Genomic DNA, 13,393 nt, shown 5'->3' on the forward strand with positions numbered 1-13,393 from the left:
TATCAACTCTGAGGCCACTCCTTATGGCCTATCAGACTGACGAAAGAGGAAAACAACAAATGTTAGAGTGGCTGTGTGAAAACAGCTATACTAGTACACTGTTAGTAGCCTTGTGAATTGGCCTTATTCTGGAAAGCAATTTGGAATGATGGCTGGAAAGCTATCAAACTGTGCATACCCTTGGACCTAGCTATACCACTACTAGGCCTATACTCCCAAAGAAATTCAAAAAAGGGAAAATGATCAATATATGTACTAATAATTGTAGCAGCTCTTTTTATAGTGATCAAAAATAGAAATTCCTTTTGGTGAATGGCTAAACAAACTAGGACATATTAATGTAATGGAAATGTTATTGTGCTACAAAAAAACTGATAGAATGGATAATGTCAGATGAAACTTATGACCTGAAGCAAAGTAGAATTAGGAGAACAATTTATATAATAATATAAAGAAAAAAAAACAATTTTGAAAGACTTTCAAAGCTAAGCTTTATATAGTGCTCTTTATACATATTAACTCATTTGATCCTCACAAAAACCCCATGAAATCGGCGCTATTATTATATTATAAAGATGAGGATGTTAAGACACAGAATCTTAGAAGCTAGCATCTGTTGGAAGATTTGAACTCAGGCCTTCCTGATTCCAAGACCCATACTTTATCTACTACTCCACCTAGCTACACTTAGAATTTTAATCAACTCAATGATGAATCCCCTAGTACAAAAGAAAAAAGGTGGAACAAACCACTCACGATCTGACAGAAAGGTGAAGAACTTTCACACATTTTTGGACATGATTTATGTAGAAATTTTTTGCCAGAAGTGGTAATTTTTAACTGAGGGGTTTGTTTTTTCAGATTAAAAACAACAACAACCTAGTCATTGTTCCTTTTTGGGGTGATGGTTAGTAGAAGGGACAGAGTCATATTAAACCAAAAATCATAAACATTTTTAAAAATTGGGTTAGACCAACAATTCATATCATATACCCAAATAAATTTTTTAGTTTATGAGTGATTCCCCCAATAGACAAGTGATCAAAGGAAATGAATTACATTTTCAAAAGAAGAAATGTAACTATCAACAACCAAATAAAAAAACTGTTTAAAACACCAGTAATCAGAGAAACAAATAAAAACAACTGAAATATTTATCACTTTACATCAATCAAATTAGAAAACATGGAGAAATTCTATGTTGGAAAGTCTCTGAGAGAACAACCACGTAAATTATTGCTGATGGAACTGTGAATTGGTTTAACCATTCTGGAAAACAATGTGGAATTATACAAGAAAAGTTACTAAATTATTCATATTCATAGTGAACTCAAAGTTTCCACTGTTGGTACTATATATCCTCCCCTCCACCAAGGAGTTTTACTGACAATGAGAAAAGACTCAGATGTACAAAAATCTTCAAGACCACAAGCTGGAAGTAAACTATATGTTCAACAATTAAGAGATGGCAGGAGAAACTGTGGTAATAGTAATGCAAAGAATGATGTGCTAAAAGTAGTAATGAACAGGAAGAGTTTAGAGAAACATGGGAAGACATGAAATAATGCACATTGGAGAGCATAGCTATAAGAACAATATACACAATGATTAAAACACTAAAAAAAACTGGTGTCAACTCTGACTGGTGACAACCCTCAGGTTAAGTAGAACAGACAATGTTGATCTTATATTTCCCCAAATTAGAAGCCACAGCCTTCATTTATCCGAGGCCAGTCCAGAGTGACTCATCATCAGATTGACCATGGGGAGATGAATTTTTCAGCTACAACTCTCCAAGACCTCTGCAATGAAGGAAATGTTTGAAATGATGAAATCATAGGTCACTGAGGATTTCAGATAAACCAGGTAAAGTGAGTACTAAGAGGCAACACAATTCTAAGGGAAACAATAAACTGGGGGAGAAATTAATTTCTCTGATAAAGGTCTCATTTCTCAAATTTATAAGAATACAAGCCATTCCCCAACTGACAAATAGTCAAAGGATATGAACGAGCAGTTTTCAGATAAAGAAATCAAAGCCATCAGTAATCATATGAAAAACTGTTCTAAACTCCTCTTGGTTAGAGAAATGCAAAGGTTCCACCACACCTATCAGGTTGGCCAATATGGCAATAAAGGAAAGTGGTGAATGTTGGAGGGGATGTGGCAAAATTGGGATATTAATGCATTGCTGGTGGATTTGTGAATTGGTCCAACCATTCTGGAGGGCAATTTGGAACTATGTCCAAAGGGCTTTAAAGCTGTGCATACCCTATGATCTTGTGATACCAGTATTGGGTCTATATCCCAAAGAGATGATAAAAATGTAAATGACTGACTTGAACAAAAATATTTATAGCTGCTCTTTTTGTAGTGGCAAAAAATTGGAAATTGAGGGCATGTCCACCGGCTTGGGAATGGCTGAACAAATTGTGGTATATGTTGGTGCTGGAATATTATTGTGTTATAAGAAATGATAAGATAATTTCAGAAAAAGCTGGAAAGATCTGCAGGGACTGATGCAGAGCGAAATAAGCAGAACTGGGAGACCATTGTACATAGTAACAGCAAAATTATATGATGATCAACTGTGAAAAGTTGGCTACTCTCAACAATGCAATGATCTGGAACAATCCTGAATGACTTATGACGGGGAATGCAATTCGCCTCCAGAGAAAGAACTGTTGGAGTCAGATGGATGGGAATCAAAGCATTCCATCTTTTGCATCAGTATATTTATGATGAATAACATGGAAAAAAGTATCGAGTGACAACATTTGTACAGTGGAATTGCTTGTTGGCTCTGGGAGGGAGTAGGGAAGAGAAGAGGGAAAGAAAATGAATCATGGACACATGGAAAAATACTTAAAAATAAAAACACAAAATCAGTGTATTTATGGTTGTATTGTGGGGTTTCAGTTTTGTAGGAGCGTGCTCTTCCAACAATGACCAATATGGAAATGTGTTTTGCATGACAATAAAATAATTTTTTTTTTAAAAAAGAGGCAGCACAGTACAGGACTACACAAACAACACTGACGTGGTTATTTGATATCTCTATGTGATCCTTAATAACATTCTCTTGGTCTTCTCATATAAAAAAAGGAGATTGTACTTCCAGACTTCAAATCTACAAACAACATGCCTAAGACGATGAGATGACGTGCCACTTATAGTAGACAATTCAATTTAACAAACATTTATTAAGCACCTACTACATGTACAAAACCCTGTGTTGATAGTGTAAGTAATAAAAGTACAGCCCTTGAGAAACAGCAACAGATGGCAGACTTTGGAGGGGAAACTTGGAAATTGATTTTCTGGCTCCTGAAGTGTGTAAATCTTCCAATGTGGGAAAATGTATCAATCCAGAATAGGCGATGAATTAAAGTGCCATTTCAGACCAAGACCCTGACAGCCAGAAAAGAAATAATTACCAGCATCCATTTGGTATGTACCACAAAGGTGTAGAATATGAACAAGGAGAGAAAAGAAACTAAAAGGCTAAAACCCAGAAAGGTTTACTGAGGGATGTTTTGATGATAAGAAAACATTTCAAACTGGAATACTAAAGTTAATTTATATAAAAACAAAGGGCTCGGGGGCAGCTGGATGGCTCAGCAGATTGAGAGCCATGTCTATAGAGGGGAGGTCCCGGGTTCAAGTGTGACTTCAGCCCCTTCCCAGCTGTGTGACCCTGGGCAAGTCACTTGACCCCCATTGCCTAGCCCTTACCACTCTTCTGCCTTAGAACCAATACAAAATATTGATTCTAAGGTAGAAGGTAAGGGTTTAAATTTTTAAAAAAATTTTAAAGGGCAACTATAAAAAAGATAATTAAGGGAGGCATTATGGCAGGAAAACTGGACTGGGAATAATAAAACCCATATTCTAGTTTGGGTTCTGCCATTAAGTTGCCAAATGACTTTGGGAATGTCACTTAACCTCGTCTATAAAAGGGATAATCACCTCTGCCTTGCATACCTCACAGGAGCAAGTAAAATACGGAATGTGTTTCTAAAACTATAAAATACTATTCAAATATAATAAACTGTCATTATGATATGGTGTTGTTCATCCTTGTAAGATGAGAACAAAATATATAACTGAGACCAAAAACACCCTATATAAGGAAAGGCACGGAAATGGAAAAATACAAACGAGTTTAAGAAAAAGAAAACCGTCTACTTTGCCTAAAGAGTAAAATGGAAAAAGGCCAACAGAAAACAGGACTAGAAAAAGAGGCTGAGGCCAGCTTCTGGAGGGCCAGGGAGTTTAGCTTTCATTTGATGGGCAGTAGAGAGCATTAAAGACCTTTAAGTAAGATAATAAAGATGTCGGTGTGTGTATGACAATGTATATGAAAGATTCTCAAAGATTTTAGGCAGAAATCTAAGCACATGCTAAAGTGCAGGACTAGAGAAGAAATATTCCTGAAAAATGATCCCCAGAGTATTTTGAGTATACACAATATTATGAAGAAGAGTCCCAAATTATCAGCAGCAAGCTTTTGTTGTCCTCTCTTCACCTCCAAAGAGAAGGGGAGGGAGAAAGGGACAAGAGCATTTTGAGAGCACTGTAAGGTTTATAAAACAATTCCACCACAACAACTCTAAAAAGTAAGTAATGGAGGTACTAAAATCCCAATTTTATTGTTATTATTATTTTTTAAACCCTCACCTTCAGCCTTAGAATTAATACTGTGTACTGGTTCCAAGGCAGAAGAGTGATAAGGGCTAGGTGATGGGGGTCAACTGACTTGTCCAGGGTCAGGCAGCTAGGAAGTGTCTGAAGTCACACTTGAACCCAGGACTTCCCATCTTCAGGTCTGGCTCTCAATCCACTGAGGCACCCAGCTGTCCCTTCCCCATTTTAAAGGTGAGAAAACCAAGGCTCAGAGAGGCTCAGTGATCCATGGTCACCTAGCTGGCAGGGGATATAATCAAGATTCCATATCCAGTATTTTCTCCAGTACAAGAGAGGGAGGGAAAGACCAACTTAAAGGCTGTTGGCCTTATTTTCCTAACTTGTCTAAATAGCATTGATCAAATATTTTATTAGAAGGGAAAAACCTACCAAAAAAAGTAAAAGCCAACACCAGACACAATGAAACTCAAAAGTAGTCCAAGAGAGTGCCTGGAAACTCAAAAATAAATCAAAAGATTATCAATTTCATTACCCACCCTCCCTGCCCGAGGGGCAAAAAGGGAAAAAAAACTCACAATTTTGTAACTGTATGTATCGATCTGGTGCAGTTACAGAAGTAAAAAATGATCTAAGGGGAAAGATGGCTAAGCATGTCAATCAATCAGTCAAAATATTATCTGGAGCATTGGTTCATCATCCCCAATTTGAAAGCTACACACTGACTATGGGAACTCCATGCAGATGAGTCTGGGAAATTATACCTATTATAGTCCCACTGAAAGCCAATGAGTAGACAAGATATCCTTCAAAAGCCCGAGGCCAGCATGTCCCATTAGAGAACACAATTTTTCAACAAACTGGGCAGGAGGAGCTCGAAGCTACCTGCTGATGAAGAACACGGGATCACTAGGAAATGATAAGATGATAGAGTGGACGTACTAGCTCTTTACCAACAGTTTAGATCAGTGGTTCCATAACTTTTTTGGCCTACCTCCCCCTTTCCAGAAAAAATATTACTTAGGGGCAGCTGGGTAGCTCAGTGGAGTGGGAGTCAGGCCTAGAGACAGGAGGTCCTAGGTTCAAACCCGGCCTCAGCCACTTCCCAGCTGTGTGACCCTGGGCAAGTCACTTAACCCCCATTGCCCACCCTTACCACTCTTCCACCTATGAGACAATACACTGAAGTACAAAGGTTAAAAAAATATTACTTAGCCCCCTGGAAATTATGAAACTATTGAACTCAGAATAGAATGTAATACAAAAAAAAGTGTGGCCATCGCCGCTCTTCTGGATCGCTGCAGCACCCACCAGGGGGCAGTGGCGCCCACTCTGGGAATCACTGGTTTAGAGCAATGAATAAAAACACAAAATCATTCATTCGAGTAGAAAATAAAGATAACTATCCCAAATCCAGATGTTTAATGGAGCTCAAGAATTAAACAAAGAATAATAACTGACTTGGGAACTGGGTTCTTACATTTATTTTAGGTGGAATTCTTTCAAGAGGCAAAGCTTGCTAGTTTCTGTTCAAAGAGAGAGCAATGAAGTATAAAATCCACAAATAATCTCAATTCAGTGATGCCATTATCATCCTGGCCACCCAGGCTTTATCTAAAAAGCCGATAAGTAGCCCTGTCTCTGGGTGATTTAAGGTCCCAATGCAGCAGAACAGGCCCAGAAGGAAGAGAAGATGTCCTGTGGCTAAACTGGGCTCATCCTTTTTCTCCTCTTAGCAAGTTGGTGCGATTTAGACAAAATTTGTCCTCCATGTGTCTAAATAAGATTCACGTGGTCCATGATTAAATGCTTCCATATTCAGTTCTCGTTACACTGAAGCATTAGGGCTTGGCATTCTATTTTGAGAGAATGTGGAGGCCCTCCTTCCTCTGTTTCAAGTCTGATTGAACTGACAATGAAAATTCCCTGTTTCTGCAGCATAACATCTTCATTTATTTGTGTGTGATTAGCCTTCGGTCTGTTTTTAATGTTTAATTCTGAAATGGCTTGAATTTGTAAGAAAGAAACAGGTAAGAGACGGGCCCTCAAGTAGTCTTTGATCATTGCGCCACTTGGCATAGAAAAAATTCAAGGTTTAAATTCAAAGAAGAGCACCGGGACTTCCTAATTAACAGCAGGACATTTAGGTCCTCAAGCATTGCACGGACATTTCTGTTGTTCTGGCTTTTGTTCAGAAAACCGCTTTCTTCATTAGTTCTTTGGGGCTGCCATATTCCTCCCTAATGACTCTGCTTTCAAAAGCCCGTACTTCAGTCCTGCAAGTGCCAGAAGAAACTCGTTTACTCCGTTCATTTCGTCTAGCGTGTTTTCACATTCGCCATGAGCTTGAGGCTTTTGTGGAATACATTTTTTTAAAACTCTTACCTTCCATCTTGGAATCAATCCTGTGTATTGGTTCCCATCCCCTGCCCCAGTTTAGAATTGAAATGCTGGTCTGGACTCTCCTGAACATCAGAGGAGACACTATTCTCTCCTGGTTCTCCTCCTACATCTTGGATCACTCCTTCCGAGTCTCCTTTGCTGGATCTTCGTTCAGGTCACTTCCACTAAACAGGGCTCTCCAGTCCGGGACCCTCTTCTCTCTTCTCTACATACCTTTTACTTGGTGCTTTCACTCCCATGGACTCAGTTATCATCTCTATATCTCTCTGCTAACTTCCAGGCTTCCATCTCCAATGACTTATTAGATTTCTCCAACTGGATGTCCAGTAGATGGATATCATCAAGTCAACAGGTCTAAACTTGTGCTCATTATCTGTCCGTCCCAAATGCTCTCCCCCTTCAGAACTTTCCTGCGGCCATCAAGGACACCGCTATCCTTCCAGACACCCAGGTGTCACTCTCTCCTCTTCACTTTCCCTCACGCATCTTAGCCGAACAATCACAAAGGCCAGTTCATTTTACCTTTGTAACATGTCTTGACTATGCTTCCTTCTCTCCTCTGAAACTGCTGCCAAGCTGGTGCAAGGCTCTTATCACCTCAAGCCTAGATGATAACAGTAGTCTGTGGGCTGATGTTCCTGCCTCAACTCCTAACCCCAGTCATGTTCCTAAAGTGCAGCTCTGACTGGGTCACCTCACTACTCAATAAACTCCCAGAGCTCCTGGCACCTGCAGGATAAGACATTAAATCCCTTGTTTGAGCATTTGAAGCTCTTAATGGCCTGCCCCCCACAACACACCTTTTCACTCTTTTCATACATTATAGTCTCCCATGTACTCTACCATCCAGTGACACTGGCTTCTTTGCAGTTCCTCCAACAAGAAGTTCCACCTCTTGGCTCCAGGTACTTTCCCTGTCCGGACTCCATGCAAAGAATGTTTCCCCTCCTCTTCTCTACTATCTCTTGGTGTCCCTGGTTTCCTTCAGTTCCCAGGTAGAGTGCCACCTTCTACAGGAAGCCTTTCCTGATTCCTCTAGATTTTGGTCTCTTTTGTCCGTTCATTATTTCCCAAATACCCTAGATATGGTTTGTTTGCTCGTTGTCTCCCCTATCAGACTGTGAACTCCTTAAAAGTGGGCACCATCTTACTTATGCCTTTTCGGGTAATCCCGGCACTTAACCCAGTTCTCAACACATGGTACTGGCGCTTAACAAATGTTTATTGATCGATTGGCATCTTTTTTATGAGGCATTTTGATTATGATCATTGTGTCCTTATGCTAGGAGAACAATACCGAGTTCAAACATGCCTACCCAGCAGGCCACCTGCAAATGTTGGTCCTAATTTCTTTTTCTATGCTCAAGAAAAGTAGAAGAAACCTAGAGAAAACAGGAAGTCATTCTGAATATATGTCGACCATTTCAGGCTTGGGAAAAAATCACAATGGTGTGTGCTCTCCCACATACCACTGATGCCTGGGATCATGGCTATCGCCAAGAAAAGTAGGCTCAAACATTTTTGTTTTGAAAGGTTTGCAACTCTCCCCGCTGTGTCTATTGCCATGAACTGTCAGTAGAAAAAAAAGGTGAATAATGAGAGTTGGATAGACCAAATCCAACCCTGACAAATTGAACTCTAGAATGTAGAGCCGCAGCTATCTATGACTCGGAGGGAAGAAAGTAGAGCCCAGGATCTAGGTCGCCTCTCCAAGAGGTAAAGACTGGTATGATTCTGGAGACACCAATTGGCGACAAGCAGGTGCCCTCAGGATTTCTACGGCATAAATTTAATTTCAGGCAGGACAAGGCAGAAACTGTGGACTAGGTAGCCATGGCCTTCTTTTCAAGCAGCCTACTCCCAGGAACAACCATTCACCCAAAGGGCCCACACCCTTGAACAACAATTGATTCAGGCAACACACCCCAGACTGTCATTTCAAAGGGGAAAAAAAATCAATCCTTGGAAATATGTTGAAGCTTTGTTTGTGATGGCAAGCTGAGCCTTAGTGTATACACAGGGATCCACAAGGATGGGCTAACTGGCCTTGTAAAAACATATTTGCACACACACACACACACACACACACACACACCAAACATGTAAACAAAGGCAAGGCAGCCCCACGAATGATGAGGCCAGATGCTTCTCCCCTTGGGTGACATCCTCCAGGTGACTTGGATCACAAAACGAATTCGGAAACAATGGAGGAAGAAGAGCACAGGGAAGAGCCTTCATCCATCAGTTATGGAGGAGCAAACCTTTTTTTTTTTTTAATTTTTAAATGGGGAAAAAATGGGTGAGAGCACCAAGAATCCATCCTCAAAGGTGAGCTGGTGAGAGGAAAAGAAGTGTCCCACCTCAGAGAGAGCCTCCTACTTAAACCCAACAGGCGCTAAGAGAACTTTGCTCCAGGTCACCGAGAGCTTAACAAAGACTATTATAGGGGGCACATTTTGCCAGGTGCAGAGCCCCCATTCTGTGCTCCAGGAGAGTCAAATGAACGAGGAGAAACTGCATTACCCAGGATGGATCCCTCTTCGGGTATTTTTATTTCTATTCATGGTATCCATCGGGCTAGTATTTGGGGTTTTGTTCTCTAGAGTCAAATTCAGTCCATCCCAGCCCTTACCACGCATTACATGCCTCAGAAGGGTCTGCTAGTTGGCAGGACAAAAATCCATCTCTTGATTTGGGTAGCCCCGGGGAATCCTGGGGAATGGAGGGCCTTGAACTCTACCCTTGATTTACAGTTCAATGGAAACCAGCTTGTTTCCATGCCTACATAACTGCTAGACATCCGAACCTGAGCCAGAAAAGCAAACTCCCCTCTGGCCTTCTCTTAAATACTGTACCCAGCAGCCCAAACGCAAGCTCAGACCCCAAACAACGACCAAGCAGCATCCTATATCTGGAGGATTTCTGGGTCTAAATCCCATTCTTCTCACACACACCACAAGGAAGTAAGGAGACAGCCCGAAGGACAGACATGGCCCACCCCAAAGTTCCTTCCTGCAGAGTCACTTTAAAGCTGGAATTAAAAAAACATATATTAAGGGACAATGGTGGGTTTCCTTGTTAAGGTCTAAATACAATGATCCAAATTAGACTTGCTTTAAAGGCTTTAACCCTTTAGTGTCTATGGGATGAAATTTGAATTTCTAAACCAGCTAAACATCCAAAACTTAGTAAAGAAAGGCTTTACTGAAATGTTCATGAAATTCTGAGGACTGGAAATTGGCAATTGGCAATTCTCTCTCTGTCTCTCACTGTCTAGTGTCTCTGTCTCTGTCTCTCTCTGTCTCTCTCTCTCTGTCTCTCTCTCTCTGTCTCTGTCTCTGTCTCTGTCTCTCTCTCTCTCTCTCTCTCTCTCTCTCTCTGTCTCTCTCTCTGTCTCTCTCTCTCTCTCTCTGTCTCCCTCCTTTTCAGTTCTGTCCCCAGCTTTCCTTCTTCTACCAAGGGCCTCTCCCTGCACAGATTCCCATTCTTTTCCTTCCCGGCAGCCCCAAATAGGAATTTGGCATTTGAGCCTCTCCCCCCCAGCTCCACAGCCACAATTTCCGGCCCTCCAGAGAACCTCTAGCCAAAGGCCTACTTTATCAATGGGGTGGAAAGAACAAAAGTCAGGCACAATGGCGGGTTTTCAAAGTTGCATCTCTTTCCGGTTTCTAGCCATGGGAGGACAGCCTGACAAGGGGGGAGGGGGCAGGAAGGGTCCTGGGATTCCAGTGGCAGAGGGAATTCCCAAAGAAGAAACTCCTGGACGTCTCTCAGCAACTAGTTTTCCAGGTGACATCCAAGGATCTATGGATGGCCTGGAGCACACAGGCTAAATGACTGGGGGGAGGGGAGGTTGTTCAGATACTTCATCTCCCCTTCCCGTGGGTGGGTGGGGGGGTGCCGGTCCCTCGCCTCCCTCTTCTCGGAGCTGGGCAGCTATCTGATCTCCACATTCCTAGGCTGGCACAGTAATTGCTTTCTGGAGGCTTTAGTTACCAAGCAAAGGAGGGGACTCCTACTAGCCAAGGGAATGAATTGTGAAATTTGCGTTCTAATAAGGGGGTAGGACACCTCGGTGGGAGGGGAGGTTAGTGGTTAGCGACGATGTTCTCCTCACTCAGAACCATGGCTTTTGACCCGGATTCCTCTCTCTGGCCGAGCCACCATTGGCCCAGAATGCTCATTACAGGGATGTGGCTTCTCTCCTATGGAGTTTGCCCTCAGACTAGGCTGGGTCCGAAGGAATCCCAGCCCGGTTGGCCACGTAGTTTCGCCACCAATTCGGTGTGCCTCACCTTTTCTATTTTAACCACGAAGGACTTTTCTTTTGAAACAAGTCTCAAAGGAGTCGCGGCTACTGGCGCTAAGTGGCCCGGCGCTTTCCCCAGGGGCGCGCTTCTGTGTCTCCGAGATATCACTTCAGTTCCCGCAGAGATCCCCGGGAAGACTTAAAGGACCAGGGACTTAATCGAGTCTAACTGCAGTGCAGCCTCAGCTCCGAGTAAAGGAGCACAGGGGCGGCGCTTAATGAAGACCAGATCTTGAGTTCCAGAGTTACCACAGCCGCGGCTCCAGAGCTTTTCATTCACTCACTGGACAGAGGGAGTTTACAAACTTCATTTGGGGGGTGTCAGAAACTCCCCCCCCCCCCAGGTTTTGCTGCATCCTCTCCCTCCTAGTCTTCCTCAGCCCTATCTACACGCGCTCTTCCAAGCACTCCTCCATCATCCATTCCCCTCTGCGGCCACAAGCCGTGTGTCATTTTCGGATGAAACCTGGGTGCCAACGCAAACAAGCAGGCAGTTCAGGAAAGACCAAAGGCAAAGTTCAACACGAAAACGCTACTTTAACCCAAACCCTGGGCTACAGAACAAACAAAGCAAGCCTGCCCCTTTTCTTGGGGGCTCAACTGAAAGAGAGGAGGGGCTCTTTCTAAAAAGTTATTCTGGGGAGGTCCTGGGTTCCAATCCAGCCTCAGACGCTTCCCAGCTGGGTGACCCTGGGCAAGTCACTTAGCCCCCATTGCCCAGCCCTTATGGCTCTTCTGCCTTGGAACCAATACACAGTGTTGAGTCTAGGATGGAAGGTGTAGTGGCGTCAATAAATAAATAATGGTAATAACAAAAGCTATTCTGTCAAGGTTTAAGGAACAAACAATTCGTGGCGGGCGGAAGCCAGAGGCCCCGGTTCTTCCATCCAGGCACAGCTGGGAAGAATGGCTAGTGGATTGTAAACACACTACAGGAAGGGACAGGGATCCGGCACTTCGAGGGGGGAAGTGGCTCGCTTTCCAGGGCAAACCAAGGGGCAAAGAAGGCAAGCCACTACTAGCCAACCCCCCAAGAACGTGACAGGTGGAGAAATCGACGTAGGAAAGGGTAGGCTAAGGGAAATGAGCGCGTGGCTTCCCCTGGCACTGGGACTATGTGGCTTGTGGTACCTGGGAATGGTCGCTGCTCCACACCAAGTTTTGGTAGGAGGAGGAAGCTTTGAGAGGAGAGAGCACTTCGGCCGGGGAGCCAATGGGGTCCAGAGCCTGCACCACCTTGTTCACGGGGCCGCTGTAGGTCCGCACTCTCTCGTACACCACGTTCTTGTCGGGCTGTGGCTGCGGCTGGCTCGCCTGGCGGTAACAGTGGTACTGCTGGGGCTGGCACTGCAAGCTGGACGGAATCTGCAGAGGCTCGGGCCGCTGCTGGTGCCCGCAGCTGCTGCTGCTGCTCTCGCTCCAGTAGCTCGAGGTCATCATCTTCTCGGTGGGCAGCGAGGGACTCCCCAGACGGCCTCCCTAGGGAACTAGAAGAGCAAAACCAGCCGGAGTCGGGCGGGCAGTTGGCAACGCTGGAGGGGGAGGGAGAGGAGAGAAGGAAGAGAGACGGGAGGGCCACAAGCGGGAAGCAGAGCAGCCGAAGCAGCCAGAGCGGAGCACAGGCGATTCTGGGCTCGGCCTGAGAGACAACAAAGCATTTGAGGCCAAACAGAAAGCTGAAGCACCCTGGGTGATTGAGCGCTCCTGGGACCGAGCGGACACGCCTCTGAGGGGCGGATTCAGTCAGCAGGTTTACCTGAGAGAGCTCGAGCAACCTGCAGAAGCCACCTCCTGCCTACCTATCTCCCTCCCTACCTGCCTGCCTGCCTGCCTGCCATGGGAGTTTGCTGCGGGGCCTCTTGGGGGGGGGGGGGGGGAGAGAATGGGGGCAGAATCTCCCAGCTCCACCTCGGCTGCAGCCAAGCCCAAAGGAATTCACCTCAGCCTGTCAACTGGCGCGTGTGTGCACGTATTGCCCCGAGACTTGTTACCACCCCAGTAATGAATTTCTCACGTTCCGAGCATCTGCCAGGCCAG

General features: G+C 44.0%; 1 protein-coding gene across 1 annotated transcript in view; it reads right to left on the reverse strand.

Annotated features, from left to right (window-relative positions):
* The window catches only part of POF1B (POF1B actin binding protein), a 55,052-nt gene extending 42,256 nt beyond the window's left edge, over positions 1-12,796 (reverse strand). Inside the window, exon 1 of the mRNA XM_044682813.1 lies at positions 12,488-12,796. Coding sequence (XP_044538748.1) covers positions 12,488-12,796 — 309 coding nt within the window. The remainder of the gene's footprint in view (positions 1-12,487) is intronic.
* Positions 12,797-13,393: the final 597 nt, after the last annotated feature.

The sequence above is a fragment of the Gracilinanus agilis genome, chromosome X, assembly GCF_016433145.1.
Source record: "Gracilinanus agilis isolate LMUSP501 chromosome X, AgileGrace, whole genome shotgun sequence".
Taxonomy (NCBI): Eukaryota; Metazoa; Chordata; class Mammalia; order Didelphimorphia; family Didelphidae; genus Gracilinanus; species Gracilinanus agilis.